This window comes from Vipera ursinii (genome assembly GCF_947247035.1).
Source record: "Vipera ursinii genome assembly, chromosome: 1".
In the NCBI taxonomy this organism is placed as follows: Eukaryota; Metazoa; Chordata; class Lepidosauria; order Squamata; family Viperidae; genus Vipera; species Vipera ursinii.
In genome coordinates, this window is record NC_139512.1 from 72,873,686 (window position 1) to 72,898,442 (window position 24,757).

The 24,757-nt window shown below is 41.6% G+C and overlaps 1 protein-coding gene across 1 annotated transcript; it reads right to left on the reverse strand.

Annotated features, from left to right (window-relative positions):
- Positions 1-719: 719 nt before the first annotated feature.
- Positions 720-21,425, reverse strand: PLEK2 (pleckstrin 2). Its single transcript, XM_083349041.1, has 10 exons — positions 21,000-21,425; positions 20,274-20,477; positions 17,310-17,474; positions 15,911-16,092; positions 14,492-14,583; positions 12,616-12,803; positions 11,853-11,954; positions 10,183-10,266; positions 2,648-2,726; positions 720-919 (listed from the first exon to the last, which is right to left on the reverse strand). The coding sequence occupies exons 2-10, from the start codon at positions 20,319-20,321 to the stop codon at positions 792-794; spliced, it is 1,068 nt and encodes a 355-aa protein (XP_083205167.1). The 5' UTR covers positions 20,322-20,477; positions 21,000-21,425; the 3' UTR covers positions 720-791.
- Between the last annotated feature and the right edge of the window lie 3,332 nt (positions 21,426-24,757).

The window sequence follows — 24,757 nt, forward strand, 5'->3', positions numbered from 1 at the left end:
CACGTGAGACTTCTCATCCCCGTATATTTCATAGAAATGTCCCTTTTCCAAAGAACTCAATGTAGTCCCCGATAGCTGTTCAGTTCATCTCTATTTTTATCATTACAGGAATCCCGTAGGGCAGGTTAGACTGACAACATAATTGATTCAAAATCATGCTGGGACTGGATATGAACAGGAGGGAAAAAGCAATTTTGTTGTCTCAGGAAATTCAGGGCACTCTAAGTTAGAAATGGTAATATGGTAATATTAATATGGTAACTTTCTCCCTTTCTTAATATGTAAATACTAAGCTTTCTTATATCACAGCAACATTCTTGGTCTCCAGCACCTTGCTGAATAATGCTGTGATCCCTGAAGCTTCCCACTAGTTAAATAGGATCTGCAAGTATAGAGACATATAAAAACATACAGTAGATTAAGGAACTTGCATTAAATCATTTTGAAAGGGCCAGATTTGTTTCCAGGATGTTGGTTTTGTTAGTTTCTCCTCAGTAGCCAATTTAGTTCTGTTTCAGATGGAAGTATGAGATAGCAGATGCCAAACTGCAGAATGGTGCCAGGCAATCAACATGTTATCATATTGTCAAAATTTACGGAACTTCTGATGAAGTGGATATGTCAGAATAGGCTTCCTTGTTTCATAGAAAACGCCTAAATACAATAGACACTGTCAGGTGCTAACATCATGCCAGGCTAAAACAACTCAGCCAGCAATCTCAAAAAGCAGCCCCTTTTTATGTCCTAGATACAGTGTTATACTGTCCCATAAATGCACTTTGGCACATCTCCTATGTTAGTGGCTTGATGGCCTCAATCCAGTTAGCTCTTTCTGCCTTGGAACTAGCCTGTATGTAGTAGTGAATGTCATTCTTTGTAATAATTTTGAAGAGGTTGCCCTGCACATTTCCTTTCACTCCTGCAAGAGAAAAAAAGAGCAGTTATTTAATAGAACATACAGTGGTCTTCAACTTAAGAACCATTTGTTTAGTGACTATTCGAAGTTACAACAGCACAAAAAAACTGACTTATAACTATTTTTCACGCTTACAAGCATTGCAGCATCCCCATGGTCATGTGATTAAAATCCAGACACTTGACAACTGACTCATATTTATGACGGTTGCAGTGTCTCAGGATCATGTGATCACCTTTTGCAACCTCCTGACAAGCAAAGTCAACGGGGAAGCCAGTCACTTAACACCCGTGTTACTAAGTTAACATATGCAGTGATTCACTTAACAACTGTGGCAAGAAGGGTCATACAATGGGACAAAATTCGGGTGAGATTCAAAGTGCTGGTGATGACCTATAAAGTCCTAAATGGCTTGGGTCCGGGATATCTGAGGGAACACCTGCTGCCAGCATCAAGCTCCCTTCGTCCAGTGCGCTCCCACAGGGAGGGTCTTCTCAGGGTGCCGCCGGTAAAAGATTGCCGGCGGATAACACCCAGGGAGAGGGCCTTTTCTGTGGGTGTGCCTGCCCTCTGGAACCAGCTGCCCGTGGAGCTCAGGACTGCCCCTGACCTACGCCCTTTCCGCCGGGACCTGAAGACTTGGCTCTTTGAGCTCTCTGACCCAGGCTGAGAATTTTAACTGGGGTTTTATTTTCAGGGATAACTTAAACTTTTAATTCTCTTTTAACTTTGTATTTTACATTGATGTGATTGTAAAATGCCCTGTAAACTGCACTGAGTCCTTCGGGAAAGGGTGGTATATAAATCTAATAAAATCTAAATCTAACAACTGTCTTGCTTAGCAGTAGAAACCTGGACTTAACTGTGGTTGTAAGTTGAGACTAAGTGTAAAGAGAGCCAGTTTGGTGGAGTAGTTACGGCATCAGGCTAGAAACTGGGAGACAGTAAATTCTAGTCCTGCCTGAGGCATAAAGCCAGCTGGGTAACCTTGGCCCAGTCACTCTCCGTCCCAGGAAGGAGGCAATGGCAAACCACTTCTGAAAATCTTAAGGTCCATTTGAGCAACTAAGCAGTACTTCTTTTGGGAATCTACTACATTCCACCTGGGAATAAGGTTGCTTAAGTGTTTCATTTCTGAAGAGAAATCAGTGTCATTTCTGCTGTGTTTGCCCTCCCCTAAGCTATCCTACTGATTTTTAAGTTAAAGAAAAGTGGGGGGGGGCTGGCCTTTTACCTTTTAGACAACTTTTGCTACTGCTTTGAGAAGGCTGTGGCTTTTCCATGTATAATAATATGGCTAAAAGTGGAGGAAGTCGGGGTGTGGATCCTGCATATTTTATACAGCCCCCCCTTTCTTCTCCCTCATTTAAGAACTGGCCCTAGTAGAAAATCTGATGCATTAGATGGGCTCTAGGAGCTCTTTATCACAAGCATTCCTTGGCAGAAGCATTCCTTGCTGGGTGTTAAAAGAGTTGTTGGTAAAATCTTGATTCCATTTGCTCTCTTGCGTTTTGTGCTTGTCCTGTATTCTGCAGTACAGAAAATAGTGGGATAAGATTGTGTAACTCATGGTTGGGAAATGAGACAATGGCAGCAGAAGGGGAATGGGGCTGCTTCTAATGCCCCTGCAAAAAATGAAGGACCACTCTAATTTTTCTCAATGAACAACAAAAAAAGAGAGAAACCTATCCAAAGAGCATTAAGAATGGATCTTGCAAGGTAATAACTTGCCTGTTGGGACTCCATTGTCTTCCAGTGCTGAAACAAGACAACCACGGAGAGAAAATCCCCCCACTGGTTTGTTATCTTCCTACAGGAGAAAAAAAAGTGGACCAATGTGAGTAAAGAAAATATAATATTACATTCCGTCCAACAAATTTGACACAAAGCAAGGGAAGTTTTGCTCGAGTCTGCCTTCGTTTAAAGAGATGCTCTACAATCCTTTCCCAACTGTTGACTGTACTAGTAGCTATTTAAAGAGGCAGTGTTAAAGTAGCTATGTTTGCATGACATGCTAAACCATGGTAATGTTAGCATGTGGACACTGCCATCTAGGCTCTGCCCGCATGTGATTCATGCCCTCTTAAAGTGGTTGCCCTTGTCAACTTATTTATTTATTTATTTATTTATTTATTTAATTTATATACCGCCCTTCTCTCAAGAGACTCAGGGCGGTTAACAGGGCAATACGTAAAAGACAGATACAAAAGTTAAAATTATTAAAACATGATTAAACAATGCCCATAGTACAAATTTAAAATTAAAGTCATAATAACAAACCCACCCCATCCCATCAGGCCAGGCCCGCTTCCTTAAAGAGATGGGTTTTAAGGTCGCGCCGGAAGGAGCGGAGGTCGGGCGCCATCCGGAGCTCTACCGGAAGATGGTTCCATAAGTTCGGTGCACCCACAGAGAACGCTCTCCCCCTGGGGGCCACCAGTCGGCATTCTTTGACCGGCGGCACCCTGAGGAGGCCCTCTCTGTGGGAGCGTACTGGGCGGAGGGAAGTTGACGCCGGCTGCAGGTGCTCCCCAAGGTATTCTGGACCCATGCCATGAAGGGCTTTGTAGGTCATTACCAACACCTTGAACCTCACCCGGAAGACAACTGGCAACCAATGCAGCTCGCGGAGCAAAGGTGTAACACGGGAGTATCGGGAGACCCCCGACACAACTCTCGCGGCTGCATTCTGTGCCAGCTGGAGCCTCCGAGTGGTCTTCAAGGGTAGCCCCATGTAGAGAGCGTTGCAGTAATCAAGACGAGAGGTCACGAGCGCATGAGTGACCGTGCGCAAGGCATCCCGGTCTAGATAGGGCCGCAACTGGCGCACCAGGCGAACCTGGGCGAACGCCCCCCTAGTTACAGCTACAATATGATCTTCTAAAGAGAGCTGTGAATCTAGGAGGACTCCCAAGTTGCGAGCCCTATCTACAGGAGGTAATGACTCACCCCCCATAATGAGGGGTGGGATATCCTGAATATCCCGGGATGCCGGTACGCACAGCCACTCCGTCTTGTCGGGGTTGAGACGAAGCCTGTTCCTCCCCATCCAGACCCGGACCGCCTCCAGGCACCGGGACATCACGTCGAGGGCATCACTGGGGTGGTTTGGGGTCGAAATGAAAAGTTGGGTATCATCAGCATACTGATGATACCCAACTCCAAAACCACGAATGATCTCACCCAGCGGTTTCATGTAGATGTTGAACAGAAGGGGCGAGAGGACCGACCCCTGAGGGACTCCACAAGCAAGAGGCCTCGCGGTCGACCTCTGCCCCCCCGTCAACACCGACTGCGAACGTCCCAGGAGATAGGAGGAGAACCACTGAAGAACCGTGCCTCCCACTCCCAATCCCCTGAGACGCCGCAGCAAGATACCATGGTCGATGGTATCGAAAGCCGCTGAGAGGTCTAATTGGACTAGAACAGAGGAGTATCCTCTGTCCCGAGCCCTCCAGAGATCATTCACCAGCGCGACCAATGCCGTCTCCGTGCTGTACCCAGGCCTGAAGCCCGATTGGTACGGGTCTAGATAATCCGCTTCATCCAGGACCAGAGGGAGCTGATGCACCACCACACTCTCAACAACCTTCGCAAGGAAGCGAAGGTTGGAGACCGGACGAAAGTTATTCAAAACAGCCGGATCCAAGGTAGGCTTCTTGAGGAGAGGTCTCACCACCGCCTCCTTCAAGGCGGCGGGAAAACTGCCCTCACTCAAAGAAGCAGCTATAACCGCCTGGAACCAGCTTCGTGTCCCCTCCCGGGCTGCATAAACCAGCCAGGAAGGGCACGGGTCCAATAAACATGTGGTGGAGCTCAGCCTCCCCATGATCCTGTCCACTTCCTCCGGAGTCACAGGATCGAACTCCTCCCAGATGACATCGACAAGATCACTCGTGTCCTGATCGTCCGATACTGCCCAGTCGGAGTCCAAACCGGTCCGAATCCGAGCGATTTTGTCCGACAGACAAGTTTCAGAAACTGAAACTGAAAAGCAGAATGTTTTGTCTCAGATTTTACTTTCCACACGTTGAGAATGGCAGCAGCTTTAGGCTTGCATCACACGTTAGGCCTTAGGTATAATCTCCACAGTTGATTGAAGGGTTTTGACAACCTGGGGATTAAATGGCACTTTCACGAACACTTTACACTGCCTAAAGGCATTCCTATGCTGCCAACAATTCTCTTTTTTCAATCCTTTAAAAAGCAGTCTAAAGACAGTCTGGACTTCACTTCTCTTCTGCTGACTTACAACACTGAGAACAAGTAGCAAAGAATCACAGCCATGCCCTGAACTATCACTCTGGTTCTGGAGAAAGAGAAATTCTTACCACCTATGCACAAGGCAATGTTAAAAATCCCTTAGGTTCCTCTCCCCATCTGGCTCCAATCTTGATGTGTTGTGTAGCTATTTTATCATATGCAAAATCTGAGAGTGGACTGAGAGTTGGGGTGAGGTTACATTCTCTCTTTAAAATACCTGTTAGGGCCAGCTGATGGCTAGGAATTAGGAATTGGGGTAAGGTAAGACTTCCCGCACAATGGTCTGTCCACAAGCTTCAGAGAGTTGCACATTATGTAAAATACATGTGTTATGTGTTGAGATATTAAACTATGTTATAATACGTTAAGACCGGTGGTAAGACCGGGCACATCCGTGCCGCGTGCCAAAGCCGGAATCGAGAGAACCTGCATGAACTAGAGGCGTCATCCCCAGGTATGAGACCCTTGACGGGCACTAGCAAAAAGCCCCCTTGGTCCTTAGTACAAGCTGTAAGCAGGGGTAGGGGGCCGCCAGCGATCCACCACTTACTGAAACCCAAAGTCAGAATTGGAGTACGGCTGCAGGGAGTCCCTTGTGAAATGGAGGTTGACTCGGGCTCTTCGGTCTCCATCATTTCATTCAAAACCTTCCAGGGAATATGTTGCCGCAGTAAGCAGCAAATTCCCTTACAACCCACCCAAATCCAGCTAGCAGACTTCCAAAAAGCCCCAATCAAATTAAGGGGAAAGGCCAAGATTCTGGTGGAATTCAAGCGATTTTGAGGGATCCTAACCCTACTAGTTGCCCAGGAAAATCGAGCTAGTCTAATAGGCCTCGACTGGTTTGAGGCCTTGGGAATATCAATAGCGGGAGTCAACTCCACCCAGGCCTCGAGCCTCGAAGCTGTCTGCAAGCAATTTGCAGACGTATTCGACGGCTCTCTAGGGAAGTATACAGGGCCTCCAGTTTCTTTAAAATTAAGGCCAGAAGTTTTACCAGTTAGAATTAAGGCAAGAAGAGTTCCGTTCGCTCTCAAAAACAAAATAGAGAATGAACTGGACCGCCTGGTAAAACTGGGAGTACTTGAACTAGTGGAGGGGTGAAATTGGGAAACCCCTATAGTCACCCCCATAAAACCAAATGGGGAAATAAGGATTTGTGCCGACTATAAGGCCACCCTGAACCGAGCATTAAATCCGCACGCTTACCCGGTCCCCGCAGTAAAAGACGTCCTCTCGGCAATACGGTCCGGCGCCATCTTTGCTAAGCTGGACTTGGCGCAAGCGTACTTACAGCTCCCTGTCACCAGGGAAACAGCGGATGCGCAGACCATCGTAACCCACCACGGGGCTTTTAAAGTGAATCGCCTACAATTTGGCATTTCAGCAGCCCCTGGCATCTTCCAGGAAATAATGGAAAAAAACCTAAGAGGAATCCCCGGGGTTTTGCCCTACTTTGATGATATACTAATAGCAGGCGAGTCAGAAGAAAATTTAGCAGAGAGATTGCAGGCTGTTCTGAGCAGATTCAGAACAGCAGGTCTCAAACTAAAAAGGGAGAAATGCTCTATTGGGGTAACCTCCACCGAGTTCCTGGGATACAGGATTTATGCCAAAGGAATACACCCCACCGATTCCAAAATAAGTGCCATCAAATACGCCCCTACTCCAAAAAACAAACAGGAATTACAAGCCTTTTTGGGACTTCTAAACTTTTATCATACCTTCCTACCCCATAAGGCAACTATCGCGGAACCCCTACATAGATTGCTAGACAAGGGCACCCCCTGGACCTGGTCTCCTCGGCACGACACCAGTTTCCAGTACCTCAAAAACCTCCTCTCCAGTAACTCCATTATCACTCTCTTCAGAGAAGAACTGCCTCTATGCATTGTGTGCGATGCATCCCCGTATGGGATTGGGGCAGTTCTAAGTCACTTACTGGAGAACGGAGTACAAAAACCTATTGCGTTTTACTCCAGAACGCTTTCCAAAGCTGAGCGTAATTACGCTCAGATTGACAAGGAGGCTTTGGCAATCGTCGCCAGCGTGAAAAAATTTCACAATTACCTATATGGCCGGCAGTTTACAATCTTCACAGACCACAAACCCCTTTTGGGAATATTCACTTGGGATAAGCAGACGCCTCAAATCTTGTCTCCAAGGATCTTGAGGTGGTCAACGTTTTTATCTGCTTATACATTCAAATTGGTCCACAAGCCTGGGAAGGAAATGGGACATGCTGACGGATTGAGCAGACTGCCCCTGCCTTGTAATGACCTCAACCCCGCCCCAGCTGGAAACATCCTAGCGATCCTAGAGTTACCAGAATGCCCGTTATCCGCAAAAGACATCACAACAGCTTCAGCTACGGATAAAACCCTTAGTCGAGTACTAACCTGGGTTACCACAGGTTGGCAGGCCAAATGCCCTGGAACAGAGTTCCAGGCATACTTCACTAGGAGACAGGAACTGTCATCCCATCTAGGGTGTGTACTCTGGGGCAACAGAGTTGTTGTCCCAGACAAACACAGACCCAAAACCTTGCACACACAACCCGGGGATGGTTAAAATGAAAGCATTGGCCAGGAGCTATGTATGGTGGCCGGGCATTGACAAAGACATCGAATCACACGTGGCTGGATGCTACCTCTGCCAGTTTGCGAGGCCGGCACAACCACAGGCCCCAGTCCATAAATGGGAGGCGACCCAGAATCCTTGGTCCCGGGTACACTTAGATTTCACGGGACCCATCCAGGGACAGGTATTCCTGATTGTGGTGGATAGCTATTCCAGGTGGCTAGAGGTCGTCCCCGTTAGCAGCACCACTACTGCTGCCATGGTACAGGTACTTAGGGGGCTTTTTGCCACGCATGGCCTGCCTGACGCCCTGGTCTCAGACAATGGGCCCCAATTTACTTCTCGTGAATTCCAGATTTTCACCAAGGAGAACTCTATTAGGCACATCACTTCGGCTCTGTTCCATCCATCGTCTAATGGCTTGGCTGAGGTTATGGTGAAATCTACAAAGGACGCACTTCGCAAAATCATCAGGAGTGACTGCCACTGCCGTCTAGCCCAATTCTTATTAGCCCAACACTCCACCCCCTGCATGGCCACAGGGAACTCGCCAGCGGAACTTCATTGGGGGCAACGTCTCGTAACCAGACTGGACAGAATGCACCCGGATAGAGTGGCAGCGGAACCAGAACAACCCATCCCTCAAAGGACCTTAGCCAACAGACAAAGCGTTTGGGCAAGGAACTATGGGGGAGGGAACAAATGGATTCAAGGGGTTGTAATCAAACAAATGGGACCCTTATCTTATATTATTGACACCGGCAAGGACTACCATATACGGAGGCATATCGACCAACTAAGGAAACGAAGTGCGCAAAACCCATCAGTTGAAAATGGCGGGACACTTGGGCAGCCAAACCCTACTTCCGCGAATTACACTCCCCACTGCATTACCCCACCAATGCCTATGTATCCAGACTCAACCCAGACGCTCCCCGGGGCCGAACCTATACAACTACCTTCTCCTCCAAGTCAGGGGGAAGGGGAGCAGAATACAGAGACACTCCTACGTCGTTCCGGCCGAACAAGGAGACCCCCAGTTTACCTTAAGGACTACAAGTGGTCCCACAGCAAACAAGCAAACAAATAAAGGGTTAAAACCCACCAGCTCTGGGGAGGGGTAAGGGGTGTTATGTGTTGAGATGTTAAACTATGTTATAATACGTTATATGTAAAAAGTATGAGGTAAAATCACTGACAGAGCACACACGGCAGCTTTAGCTGCCGAGAGCAAATACGCACGCGCGGCTGCTTGACAGCTCTCAGCTGTCAAGGTGGCCACCAGCTACCATGCAGGCGCGGCAACCCGTTGACAGCTCCGAGCTGTCAAACCGGCCAATGCTGATTGGGCCAAGCATCCGCAGCGGGAAAAATACGCTATGCGGATTGGACAAAGGCCCGCCAGCTGGGGTATAAAAGAGCTACACCGACACACTGCCAGCTGTCCGGTTCCTCACGAAATAAAGGTTATCAACTGTCAGCCAGCTGTCTCTTCGTGGTCCTTAACTTGAGAATACTTCAACATGACTACAGGTAGACGTTACTTAATGACCAGAACTGGGACAAGCAACCCTGTTGCTAAGCAAAGTGATCATTAAGTGAGACATCATGTTTTACTCTGGCTTCAAACATACATAGTTGAGTTAGCCCAGATCCCAAATACAAGCAGCGTAGAATTGCAGACTTCCAGAAATGGCCTGAGATCTAACCAGAGTCCTCTGATGGCTCTGATAAACACAGTTTATTTATTTTAAAACATTTATATAACTGTTCATCTTATATCGAACTCTGGGTGGCTCCCAATCAGCAAAATCTTCCTAACGCTTCTTCCTAATAAAATGGCTGAATAAAGATATAGAACTCTAAGCTGAATAAGATTAAAATCATTTTTTATCAAACCTATTTTTCTCCTGAATTGATTTTCATTCTCTAACTAGAGTAAAAAAAAAAGAGAGAGAGAGGACTCCTGTATGTACCATGTTTGCATAGGGGGAAAAAAACCTTCAGCAGTATGTATCTTGCTGAAATTCCAAAACATAACTTGTCCCATCCCCAAACCTAAATGTGTACTTTTTTTCAAAGACAGAAAACAATAGCCACAAGGTATATCTGTTCCTAATGCAAATGTGTTATATTAAGCTACTTTTTAAATTCTGTATTTAATTGGCACATTGAATTAGAACTAATATGGATATGAACTGCAGCACAGTGCAAACTAGTCAAGATCTACTATAAGCATGTGGGCCATTTAGGATCCTGTGGGAAGAGATCTCAAGCGATCTGCCCCCAGCCTTACTGAAATCCATGCAGAATTCATTCTTCCTACCCATCAGCAACAGTCTTAAGGCAGTTGGGGTGGGGGAAAACATTCCCCAAAGGCACACATGCAAGGAGTTTTGAACATCAAAATGCCATTGTCTCACCTTTGTGGGATCATAATAGTGTAAGAAAGCAGGATCAGACCTCAGGACAAAGCGCCTGACTTTCCAGTTCTTCCTCTTGTGCCCCTGAAAGTTGGGAAACAAATTTAATTTTCTTTCTCCAAAACACAGATCTCTCATAATTGTCAATACTAGAAAAAGAATATTGCATTATCTGTTTGCTCCCTTTTATCATGGCAGAAGCAGCCACAGGTGGGAAGACAAGCTGAGAGATAATACAGGTAGTTCTCACTTAGCAACCATTCATTCAGGAACCATTTAAATGATATTTATACCTGGACTCCAGAGTTAGGGCTGTTGGAGTGCCTCTGTAGTCAGAGGATAAAAATTCAGGCACTTGGTAGCCACCTCCCCTTGCATCTGAGATTGCAGGATATGCTTCAGCAAGCCCCATCCACCTATCTCCCTGGTCCTTTTGACCCCCTGCACTCCATGATCTTTGCCCTCCTGTCCCTGGCCTGGCTCTGTGAGGCAGCTGCAGGCACTCAAGGCCTTCTTCTGGAGGTTGGGCGTAGCAGTTACCTTGTGAGACCACAAGAAGGTAGCGAAGGTCAGTTAGGGGTAGTAGAGCACAGCTGATCTACTGATTTCACTATTACCAAGAAGCTGCCATAAATGAAACGGTTAAAAATATTTGATATATTGAAATGTGTGAGGAAACACCATAATCCTTAGAATTGCTTGAACGAGTGTAGATCAGGGGTGCCTAAAATATTTCAAGGGCTTTTGCATTCTCCAAACCGATGACTGAATTCACAATAAGACTAGATTTTATTTAATTTTTTAAAATTTATTTTTATTACATTTATATCCCGCCCTTCTCCGAAGACTCAGGGCGGCTTACAAGCTTAGCAGTAGCCTTCATTCTATGTATATGTCTGCTTGTTAGGGCTTTCCACACACCCCAAGCGGCATTATTACAAAGTCAGCTTAATTGCCCCCAACAATCTGGGTCCTCATTTTACCTACCTCGGAAGGATGGAAGGCTGAGTCAACCTTGAGCCTGGTGGGATGCGAACCTGCACTAATTGCAGGCAGCTGGTCTTACTTAAGGAGGCATTAGCCCTCTGCTCCACCAAGGCTCCTATATTATTTTGTTAAATTATATTTAACAAAAAAATTAAATATAATTAAATAAGATTGTTCTCCAGCCATGTATTTGAATAATTTCCCCTGCCTGTCAGATTACAAATTACAATTTATAAATACATTTTAGTGGCTTGTAAGGGCCACTCCTTAAGCTTTCAGATGTTATGTGTGATCCTACGGCCTGCCTTCTGGTGTAAACTGTGCTGTGTAGAAAAAACAATTTGCCATGCCAAAAACTAGACAATGATGCTTGGGTGTCATTTTCTGTATCGGACTGAAAGGAAAACTACGTGTTTATTAAGTCGCACATAATGAGTAGAAGATTGCTTCTCTGTATTCTCCATTTCTAACACTTCTTTTTAACGGAAACTTAGCGGGCGGAGTTTCAATTAGTTACCATCTAAGTCTTGTTCATGCGTTAGTTAATTTGATAACTGTACATTAATTAAATTGTGAGGGTTCCCTATTAAAATGCCATTTCAAAAAGAGCTTTAGAAGACATCAATAAAAAATTGCTTCATTCCCATCCTGTGATTAGCTTGAAAATATGAAGTTATGGTTACCTGTTTTATCAAAAAGCCTTGCTTTAAAATTGTGCCACTCAGTTCAAGTATGTTAATATTGAGATGTTCTTTAGTATTAACTTTTTTCTTATAGCTTTCAGCCTGTGGTAAAAACAAAAGCAACATGACTACGTTACTAAAGAGTTGATACAAGTTTTATAAACACTGATTTCATCCTTTAACATGATTGATTTTTCATTCACTTTTACAAGCTTTGATCTCCAAACTATTCTCCTCCTCCTCAGCCATTTTAATTATTTTTCATAGCACATCCTGGGAAATTAAAATGGCACGGTAAACCCAGAGCTGGCCATTGCAGATTCTTGGCTGCTGTTGTTATCTTTATCTAAAGATAAAAAGATAGCTTACTAATATAAGATGGTGCCCACCAGGAGCAATTTTGCAGTGTTTTAGTTGGTGGGTTGTTATTCCTGAAGCCCATCCTGACAAGCAATCACAGTAACAAAAATGCACAATCCAAGGAGAGGTTTCATCCTTCTGAGCAGTGTTCTCCAGGGATATAATTACATCCCAAGTCTTACTATGTAGGCTTGTTCACACCTATGCAAAGTCCAACTGATTATGATATATCTTAGATAAAAGCATTGAAAGCTTTAGAAAGTACAAGTCTTTTATCAAGATCATTTGATCATTTGCTTGCCTATTTTTTTTCTATTTGTCTGAACAAAGTAAATTCACACAGCTAACTTTTGAACCTCATCTGTAAAAAGGAGATTCAACTTTCAGAGTTTGCGTCACTTACAAATGCATACAAGGCAGTAGAGTCATCTAAAAATTGCTCAGTCAAATCTCCATTCCTCATGGCTTCAGTGCTGCGAACTCCCACAGGTTTAATGAAATTTTCATCCATCAGCACAGAAGCCAGCGTGACTGCTTCAAGCCGGGAAGCTGCAAAGCTATTGGAAATCAACCAGTCTACTAGTATAGACCCTAAAAGGAAGAAATGGAGTTAGTCAGACAAGCAAGAATTATCCATAGTCATCTGATCTCTAGGACAGGTAGAAGGCGGAAACAACAATACTGTGTCCTTCTGATAAATTTTAAAAAGTTGATTCCTTTTGAAAATTTATTTATGTAATAAAATCTTTCTGGATAAATTTAACAAAATGTTCCTGAAATACTTAAACTGAAGCAAACTAGGTAAGAGAGATATATGCTTGCTGCCAGCATTCATTTCCCAAAAAATATCTAGTAAAAGAAACAACAGAAGTATCAGGCAGAGACTCTTTAAGATTAACTTCTTGGCCCATTGTTCAAAAATATCCTTCAGTATATCCAAGGTTAAAATATGATGCTCCATTCTGTTTTAATAAGTTAAATTTAACATGTACATTAAATTTAAGTTAAAGTTTTCTCCTTTAATTATAATTTTTAGCTTTTTCTAGTTCCCTCTATTGTCCAATTTTTAAAGTCTGATCACTAAAAAAAAATTAAAAACAAAAACATGTTTCCCACAGGAAGGATTCTTATAATTATTTCCAAAATTTATTTCAAATTGATATGGACCCTTAGTCCATTTGTAATTTTCAAAAAGCAACATTTTAGAACAGACATGTCAAACACAAGGCCCAGGGGCCGGATCCGGCCCGCGAAGTGGTTTCATGTGGCCCGCGAAGCCATCCTGGAAACAGTGAGGGAACGGCCCCCACTGCCTTGGCCCTGGCCCAGAGACCCTCCTTCTGCCAGAGACCCTCAGATCTGTCCCACTCCTGCCCAGGCCCCCATAGGCACCCTTGATGTGAACGATGTAGAGCTGGCCACGCCCACCCAGTAGGCCACGCCCACCCATACCCACCTGGCCCCCTGAGGGCAACTGCAATGCTGATGTGGCCCCCAAAGAAATTGAGTTTGACACCCCTGTTTTAGAAAACTTCACCCTTTTTCTGTTTATTAAAAAAGAGTTGTTTTACAAAAAATCCTTAAACTTTATGCAAAATTTCTTTTGCTAAGGACTGAAGGAAAATCGCCTTTTTTCAGACTTATCAATCTAAAAATTTCTAATAGCCAAAAATTTAACAATCAATCTCTGAAAGTGATTAGCAAAGAATGTACATGTTAACTCAGTATCGTTCTGAAAAGGCAGATTTTGGTTTGGGCAAGATGACTGTTCTCTCATCTCTGAGAATTCTAATCCCACCACAGTCTTGCAATCTCCTCTTGAGAAACAACTGTACGATGTATGAATGTGCTATCTCAAGTCTTCTTTGTGTCCAGAGAGAATAATTATGAAGAGCTGGTCTGTTTGCGGACTCTTCTTTCTGCCATAGTTATTAACTTAGTGGAGCTGTCTTCAGTTCTCCATTTTTTCTCCAGAAGTTCCTAATGAGTTTCATAACTGATTAGGGAGATGAATCTGAATCTGTCTGATTTAATTTAGCACTCTAATCACTAACATATTTGCTCTGGTAGCTTCATCTTCTAATCTAAAGGATATTTCCATGCAAATTCCGAAATGTGCCACCTGTTTTTTTTGCAAGCAATAGAACAAAAGAAATTAAAAATGCATTCTTTACTATTTTTCACACACCTGATAATTAAAACAGGTTCTGAAATGTTTTCTGGTATAAAATGTTTCTAAACAGGAGCATATTGAAGAACAAAGTTGGCAACATGTGTACCTGTAAAGCTTTCTTTATACAAGCTGCCTTGTCCTGTGTTGGGTGTTATCTTGATTCCGCTGCTGCTGTCATACATTTTGTCCACAATATGACTGAAGGGGAAAAAAAAATCAAGAGAGGGTCAGTGATAAGCAAACGGAAGAACCAGTTTTGTGAATTTACCCAGATTCCATTGTTTTCAGCTAATAACATGTTTTCAGTCCACAAATATTCAGAAAATATTTGGAATCCAGTTCTGCTTAAATGCAAGTGGAATTCATACATTTCTCTCAAGTGATGGCCATCCTCTACTTCCAGTGGCCATTGAAGCTGATGAGAAAGAACATTGGAGAAGATGCCTTGTTGACATTAAGAGGAGGTTTGAGAAAACTGTAAAACAATTTATAAACAGTGTTTTGATGGTTTCAGGTATTGTCAGTTTGCTGAGTTTATGAAATTCACATTGCTTTATTAATTAAGGTGTATAGTCAGGTGCCCGCTCATGCAGATAGATATGCTCTCTTTCATAATAACACAGGGGTGATAAAAATTAAATTTGAAATTAAATGAATAATGGTACAAATATGACATCTTAAATTTCAGAATTTCAGAAATGATAAAATGACGCAGATAAATGTTGTGAAGAAATATGACTAGTGGTCAAATTATGTATTCCAAACTGTTCATCTGAGGTAACACTGGGAACTACTAAATCTACTACTAGAGCCTTGGTGGAGCAGTGGGCTAATGCCTCCTTAAGTAACACCAGCTGCCTGCAATTAGTGCAGGTTCGCATCCCACCAGGCTCAAGGTTGACTCAGCCTTCCATCCTTCCGAGGTAGGTAAAATGAGGACCCAGATTGTTGGGGGCAATAAGCTGACTTTGTAATAATGCCGCTTGGGGTGTGTGTGAAAGATAAGCAGGCATATACATAGAATGAAGGCTACTGCTAAGCTTGTAAGCCGCCCTGAGTCTTCGGAGAAGGGCGGGATATAAATGGAATTAAAATAAAAATAAATAAATAAAATTACATCACATTCTACTGCTAAGCTTGTAAGCCGCCCTGAGTCTTCGGAGAAGGGCGGGATATAAATGTAATAAAAATATAAAAATATAAAAAAAATACATTCCAAAATGTCGTGATACAGTATGGAAGACTAGGTTGGATTCATGGATAAGTAATGCTGAGGAAATGCATCACAAAATTTTGAGTGCATGTACAGAGAAGTTGGGAAACCTATAGCCTTCCAGATGTGGATGAGCTGCAATATTAAGCATCCCTTGCTACTGGCTTGGAAAGCTGTGGCTGTGGAGATATTTGACTTGGTGTCAAGAACCACTGGCTTTTTATTCCTAACATACAGAAAGCAGTGCTTGTTGTTTTCAGTCCAAACCAGCAACATATGCAAAAGCAGACTGAGAATTTATTTACCACGTACTTCAGACTGATGTTCGTAGGAAGTTTGAAGGAGTTTCTCATGAGATGAAGTTGCTGAACTTGTACTGGATTGCCAGCATGAATAGCGCCAGTGATATCCAAAGCCCAAATGTCACGCTCTTCTCGAGAGCAACAGTCAAGGAAATAGTCGGTGTTGGTTTTTGTCCTTAGCTTAATAACTAACTGCAAAAGAATGGCATAAGAAGCAGCGTTTACAGGAATAGTTCCAAAAGGAAAGTGCCTTATACCGTACATCTATTTTACTCCAACTGAATTTCATTGCTAATGCACAACTCCCCCATTAAATAAATTAGCCAAATGAGCGAGAGAGAGAGATCATAAAAAATAGATGGGATTCCATGCATTCAGAGATCAATGCAATGAAAAGTTCATTAGATTTGAGAAACATTATTAGGTTAACATTCAAATTTCGGTATAGCTTTCAGTTGAATCTGAATGAGAAAAATATTTCAGTAGTTCCTTCCCTGCTCCTGATTTGCAGCCTTGAAAACAACCACTATTGAAAACGTATCAGGTTACCTACCTATATCTCCCATTTTACTAATCACAAAATGTAATCCTAAATTACCCAGCGGATCTGTGACATGCAGGAATTGCAAGGAAGCAATACAACAAGCCTAAAGTAATAGACAACAGCCTGATTTTCTTGTGGCTTGGGGGAGGACTGTTAGATTAGGTCAAACTGGTTAGATTAGATTACTTAGATTAGGGCATCAAATCCAATCACCTGAGTTAGTGTGAGAACCTAAATTAAAGCACATTGTGTCTAATGACTAAAGAGTGGCTGGTTACACAGTTTGGGTTCACTAGGTTAGAATGATAAAATAATAGAATTGGAAGTTCTTGCTGGGGAAATCCCAGTTAAAGCTTCACAGAGAAAAAGATGTCTGGCCTTTGCTTTAGTTCATTGCTGCTGTGAGTAACTGGTTTCTCAGTTGAACTGTTCCAACCTTTAGAAAGTTTTTTTTTCCTGACTTGCCCGTTCACTTTTTTATCTGGCATAATATGGACTTCTTCTTAGAGCTATAAAAGTCAGCATGGAGTTATGAAGAATCTCCCTATGATTTTTTTTTTTTGGGGGGGGGAGTCCTATTTGAAAATAAATTAGGTTTCTCAGAATATTATGCCAACTCACTCCCAGAACCTAGATTGTTCTCTTCCCTAATTGCTTTCTCTCATTTTAAAGTCAACACAGCAGTAAGAAAACCAGGGCTTTTTTTCTCATAGAACGCTCAGAACGGAGTTCCGGCACCTTTTTTGGATGGAACCCTGTAGGGTAGGCAAGGTGGGTTGTATGACATGTGTGAGTTCCGGCACCTTTTTCTTTTACAAAAAAAGCACTGAAGAAAACTAAGCAAAGAATCCAACATGGGACTTACCTGCCTGTTCTCGTATTCCAAACATGGGCAAGTAATCGTACATCCATCCAGAAAAATCTTTCCCTTGGGAGAAGACTCCTGCTTTCCTCCCACAACTTTATAATAGAGCAGCCTGTCCTGGAGAAGAACAAACCACCTTGTTTTCCAATTGTTGACAACGTGACCCTGCAAGTAACAACAAAAGAAAAGCAGTGGTTTTTGAAGCTGCTCAAAATCAGCTCTACCTGCTATGCTAAGATATACAAAGGAACACATTTATTCATTCCAACTCAAAACTTATTGCACTGATAGAACTTTGAACAAAATCCTAGCCCCAGGGGCTGTTACACTTATTTAAATTTTCCCCTTATGCTTCTATTAAAATAATTCATGGGTGCAGTATAAGAGCTGTATTTTAGAGCAGAACACAGATTCATAAAATTACAAAGTTCATTAAAACCGTAGCATAAATATAACCAATATTGTCCTGCTGACATTTACAATCTATACCGCTGTTTTTTGTTGTTTTTTTAAAAATATGCCTTCAAGTTGAGTCTTGATTCCAGGTTACTATCTGCACAAGTCCCTGCAGTTTTCTTGGCAACTGCATTTTTTTGAGGAATGGTTTGCCATTTCCTTCTTCCTAAAGCTGAGACAACCAGCTGTCTTCCTGCCGACAGCGAAACTACAACTTACGGTCTCCCATTTTTTCCAATCTTGCATCTTTCACTGATATATCAGGTGATGTATATTATAATACAAACTAAAAGATTTTGAATAATAGAGATATTGCACTCTGAAAGGAAAAAAAAAAGCAACCAGCCCGCATTCACTGAAAATTAGGTGGAGATGTGTTTAATCTGTTCAAGAATACTTTCAGATAAAAAGTCGATAGTGCACATGCCGTGCCCGCTTCATGGAATTTTACCAGCAGTCCTGATGATGATATCGTTTGTGGTATTAGCCCGCATTTCCTCATTGTTTTTCAAACTGCAGCCGAACAAAAATCCCCAATTCTCTCCTTGTAAAAAAATGTATTACATTCTTATTTCTCCTAACACATCTGGACGGCAATAAGACTAGGTGTTTCCCTTTCTCTATTCCTTGCAGAACTTATAGGGACCTGTGAAAGGTGCCGAAGATGGGAGAGAAAGGAATTGCTTTGGAAGCAGAAATGGAAAATAAACAAGGTAAGAAAGGAGTGGCACCTTCAGACCCTCATCTCCCATCATCAAGAACAGCTCCTCCCACCGTACTTCAGGCATGCATTTTCCTGTATATACCTGTTAAAAAAATGCACTTTTGTCCCGGTACATGTGCTGCATTATATCACTACTCTTCCTCATCTGTAAGACTGCATGCACAATTGTCATACGTTTCCTTTTTCTTTTACAAGGTATATCTATTTAAAGGAAAGACAGCACGACTGTCTGAGGTCTGTTTGATTAGTAGGAACAGAAGCCCTCTTAATTCTCACTGGATGATTTGTGGCTGAAAACCATGCAGCAGTGGGAAAAGCCAGCCTGTTTATGAATGGATCACAATGTTGTTTGGACTTTCCATAAAGCTCTGAGAAATCGTTGAATTCTTACAATATATCACCATGTGTGATTTCAGAGAAGGCTCCTGTTTATAATCATTCTTTGTAGTTGACAGAATTTTATTTTGAGGTGGAAGGTGTTGAGGTTCAGATCATCCTTCAGATGTAACTTTTTCTTATTTTCTTTTTTCTTTTCTCAAAAAGTTGCTATCGACAAAAAAATGCTATAACTCTACAGTGCCTCTTATTTATTTATTTATTTTTTAAATTCCATTTATATCCCGCCCTTCTCCGAAGACTCAGGGCGGCTTACAAGCTTAGCAGTAGCCTTCATTCTATGTATATGCCTGCTTATTAGGGCTTTCATACACCCCCCAAGCGGCATTATTACAAAGTCAGCTTAATTGCCCCCAACAATCTGGGTCCTCATTTTACCTATTTATTTGGTAGCATTAGGCACCATCTGCATAGCTCAAACTGTAGGAATCTAAAGTTAGAGTCAAAAACTGTTTTCATGCCAGAAATCAATTATGACAAAATGTCATAAAAAGTCACTATTGAAAGAACCTCTTGGGAGATTATATTGCAGGTCTGAAAGTGACCATTTTGGAAAAATAAAACAAAATAAAATGAGACTTTAAGGGAGGAGTTAAAAGGTTTCAGGTTAACTCAAAAGATCTCAACAAACACAATGCAGTTTGAATACATTACAGTTGTTAATTGACTAGGTGCTTGTGATCCTTCTCTCATGTAACCTTCATTTGCATAACCAACCCTCTCCAATTCATTCCAACATTTTAATTTAAATCCTATATCAGTTTAGTCGCACTTTTCATTTGATGAAGTTAGCTGACAAAAGTTTGGCTTTTATAAAATGTGTTAGTTGGAAAACATGTTACCACACTCTTTATGAATTTTTGCTACCAAAAATCAACACAGCTGTCCTCCTACCACACCTACTGAAATATGTACTGAGCTTCAAACAGCTCATCAAAATACTTGCTACTTCATGCCCATTGATGATTAAAACAAAAATCCAGCATATTCCAAAAAGAGAGAGTTACATTTCTAAAAATGCAAAAATCAACTGAACATCACTTACAATGGATCTACAATAATTCAAAAGCAGCAAGCCCAAAGATCATTCATCCAGAGCCAAGAGTTTGAAAACGGAGGCCAGGCTAGAGAAGAAATTAGAACTGTTAGCTAGAAGGAATAGAGATAAATTTTGCAAAGCAAGTTATCCCAGTTCAGTTCCTTCATCCTTGCCTAGTGACCATGAAAGATTTTCCAGGGAGCGTTTTGTTATTTCTAAGATTTATAACTTTCTTTCTGGTCATTTGAATATTACTATTTTTTAATCATTTAAAAAAATAATAAATATTATTTAAACAAGTTGTTATAGTTAAGTATCCCAGTTAGAGATCAGTGGAAAGGAGTCTTACCTTTTTAACTAGAAAGCCCTCTTTTAGGATCCCTCTCCCTTCCTCCATGCTGGACAAGAGAAGAATGTACCAGTTGAGAATCTTGCAAACAACTGCAAACCGGTTCCTCTGAATGTGAGGTTTTAAGAGGCAGGCTAACTTTCTTCACCCCCACTTCAGAGTGACGTCTGGTCCCCTCCCTACTCAAGGTAGAGAAAGCAAACACTGAGCTGGCAATGAGAGAGCACCTGTTCCTATGGTGAGCAAGGTCGTTCCTATTTACAATTGTAAAGGCTCAAACTGACTGAGTGCCTCAGGTGATATGAATCATCCATTTGATTACACATCACAGGAAGAGGTCCCTGTAGTATGTGGAAGCCAAGAACCTACCGGAGGCTACAACATTTTGCTCACTGGGAGTTTCCAAGGTTTGATACAGAGGAAAATGTCCTGATTGTTAATATATTGCATGCACTTCTGAGTCGGTGGGATGTGGGCAGCAGTATATTGCTTTAGAAAACAGTTTCTCGCTTAACAGTCCTGGCTTGTAAGGAATAGCTTGAACAACATGCTTAGGATAAAACTAGGCTTTGGTTGAGCTGTTATAGAAAAATGTGGCCAAAATATATGCCAAAACTGATAGTACTGTCTTTAACAGGGAATAATACAAATGGTTTGGTTGGAATTAAATCCATACCTTCTCTATCTTGCTAAAAATATTATGTAAAAGCCTTGATCAAAACCAACCTGAGCAGTGGAAATCAATTTCTATGGATCTGTCTGGTGATGAACATGGCACAGAGGATTGCAATCTGGAATATAAAAGGAGTGAATGATAAAGAACAAGAATTAGCAATGACATGAAAGAAAGAAAAATATGTTGTGTGTGTGTGACATTAAGGAAAAAAAGGATTTTATAAAGCTGAGCAAAGGTGTCCTAATGTTGTGGATAACGATGATGAATATGTACAGGAAAGTGAAGGCATAGATTTAATTATGAGTGAAATGACTAGAATGAATGTCAGAAAGGAGAAAAATTAATGTCATCTCAGTTGCTGTGGAGCTATAGAAATGCAGAAAATTCTAGGTTGGTGATAGTTGCAGTGAAGGGTAATAATGAAAGAATCAAAAATGTTTTGGAAAAAAACAATGCAACATTTGAACAAATGCAATTCAGGGGAAAAATATTGTGCTAGGTGTTTTGACTGTATGAGTGGAAATGAGATGAGACAATACAGAAAAATGTATTGGGTGATTTGGAAACACAAGAATGAAAGAGAACAATAAGTATCTGTTAGAAATAAAATACCTATTTATTCCAAATATTTTGAATCATGAAATCACAGGGACCTTGGAAGGGACCTTGGTTTAAGCATGTCTCTCCATATGTACACATGACAGAATAGTGAATATAAATCTGAAAGCATTATTTGATTATTAGGAATTGTTGAGGAAATCAGTGAAACACAGAAAATTAATGAAAAGTTTTAAATAAAAAAAACTATTTTTTTGCAAGTGTAAACAGTGGAGCTTGGGGGAAAATAGAACCGAAGAAATTGAAGTAAAACTACAGTGGAAGTAGAACAAGGGCAGAATGGGAAAGCACGTAGTAATGTATGAAGAAATATTAGAAGACAGATCAATCTCCCATTATAATGGATAGAAAATAAAGACATATGGAAAGAGGATATGGAAGCTGCTTGGAAAAAACTAGCAAGAATGGTGTTACATATTACAGAAATATGTGAATTTGACTAATGGGAAGTATGAAAAAGATGCTTTCACATAATGAAGTGAAAGAGGCTGTGGTTTTTTTTAAAAAAATGTACGGTATATAAGATGCATGAACAAATGTGGCAAATGAGGTACTTGGTACTATAGAGATGTCTTGGTTGGAAATATATTTATACTTTTATGTGCACATGATGCCATGTTATTGGCAGAGAATCCAGATTATTTGCAGTGAAACCTAAATTGTGTAATATAATGATATATATGGTTCTTAAAATTAATATATCAAAGATTAAGATAGTTGTGTCACAGGGAATGATTGCAAAAGTGGAGAATATGGTGTACTGCAGTTTGGTGTAGTGGTTACTAGGCTACATACTGAGTGTCCATGAGTTCCACTCTCACCTTAGGCACAAAGCCAGCTGGGTAACCTAAGGCCAGTCACTCTTTCACCCCTAGGAAGGAGGTAATGGCAACCCACTTCTGAAAACTTGCCAAGAGAACTGTGAGGTCTTGTCTAGACAGTTGCGAAAAGTTCAGACACCAAAATAACAATAAATAAAAGCAAAGCAGTCTTATCTATATTATAGCCAGACATTTTAATCCAGATTTAAAATTGAAATATATACAAGAAAGTTCTTTAAGGCAAACCTGACATAGCCTTGTTACAAATAGTAATTGGATATCACCAAAATTTCGGTTTGCTATTTATTTCAGGAGTGGAAGACTTTTAGGAGGTTGAATGTTCCCTTCTGTGTCTGATAATGGGTAAATAATAAAAAACCAAGAAGGATAAAGATAGCAAAAATTAAATACGTAATGCATCAAATGTTCTCCTTCTGGCAATAGACAATCAGATGCTTCCAAGACATCCAGGAACTGTGAAAGGAAAGTGCATCTGAACAATATGACTGGATACAGGTAGTCCTTGACTTACGACTGTTCATTCAAGAACTATTCAAAGTTAGAATGGCCCTGAACAAGTGGTAGTTATGCCCAGTTCTCAGGCTTTTGACTGTCCCAGCAGCCCTGCAGTCATGTGATTACAATCTGGGTGCTTGGTAATTGGCTGGCATTTATGAATAAATGCAGCACCTCATAACCACGTGATCTCCATTTGGGACCTCCCTGTGGCTTCCCCAGAAATTCAATGGGATAGCTAGGGTTAAGCTTTTGCCAACCTTACATTGTCCCTCAGCCCCTGCTCTCACACCAAGCTGGCCACTTGGCTGCTCCCCTGCACCCTCCCCAAGCCTTGCCACACCTTCCTTTTACCTTCGTGCATTCTCACGCATCCACTTTGACCCAGTCACGTGGTTATGAGGTGCTGCACCTTCTTTGCACACTCCCGCATACTCTTTCCCATCTAGCAGCATCCACTTATTGCCTGCCTGCGCGCAAGCCACCTGGGACTTGCCAGCTTCCCCTAGCCAAGTCAATGGTAGTAAGAAGTTGCTTTACCAGGTCAGCCATGAGATTTTCTTAACGAAGGCAATCAGGATAGCAGGGAACTACCATTGCTAAGTGATAGAAATTCCAGTTCCAACTGCCATCCTAAGTTGTACACTACTTGCACAGTTTGCTCAACTTACTTTTGCATGGGAATAAAAACCATTTGTACTTGAGCCTACTTCTAGTTAAGAATGCATAGGAATGTGTTGTAACTTTCCAGAACAATTAAGGCTACATTAATATATAAATTTATCTGGGTATTATTAAGTAGATCCATGCACAAGCCAAACCTACCATGCAGATGTATAAATTGGATGGATCCTATTGACCTTTCGGTGAAGATCTCCATATGCATGCAGTATCTCTAACAGAGGTGTAGGCAGTTTCCCTTTGTCATTCCCTTAAGTCCTAAAAATTGCTCCAAAATATATGTAACCCTTTTCTATGGAAGACTTTAAGAACAGCGAGGAAGCATTTTACACTCCTGTTTGGTTGGAAATTGATGCTTCTTATGGAAATTGTATCCTACCTTGAGACTGTGTCGAGTGACTCTATACCCAATAGCATCTTACAGAACTACAGGTAAGTTGTACTTGTTTTCTAGAGAAACACTTTTATGGTCAAAGCAAGATTTCAAAATAAATAAATAAAAGGATCCTGGAGATAAGAAAGCAGGAAGAAACAATTGTTAATTCTTGCATAGCTCCTGTTTACTGTATTTGCTAATAGTGTGAGTCATAGACAATGCAGCGTTAGTCACTAAATCAGTGTGCCAGCAAATCTGTTTGCAGACATAGTATTATTATGGAGTGGGTGGGAGACTGTATGACTGAGTTTTACAATACACTCTCATACACTTGCTTTCTGTTTTACATATGAGCCCTATGTAAATATTGTTATGCATTTAATATGTAAATCTTTATTTTTTAGGCCAGAGGTGGCCTAGCTCCTGTATTCTTGGAGGCTCTTGGATCCAGAGACTCAAGTCTATTAACTACTTAACAGTTCATGGGTGGTTAGAGTATATCCAGAGCTTTTTTTCTCATAGAATGCTCAGAACGGAGTTCCGGCACCTTTTTTGGATGGAACCTTGTAGGGTAGGCAAGGCGGGTTGTATGACATTTATTTTTATTTTATTTTATTGAGATTTCTATACCGCCCTTCTCCCTAAGGGACTCAGGGCGGTTCACATGGCATATATAAATAACAGTACAAAAATTAAAACTAAAACTCACATGTGTGAGTTCCGGCACCTTTTTCTTTTACAAAAAAAGCACTGAGTATATCTAGCCAGATGTACCAGAGAGCCAGTTTGGACTCTA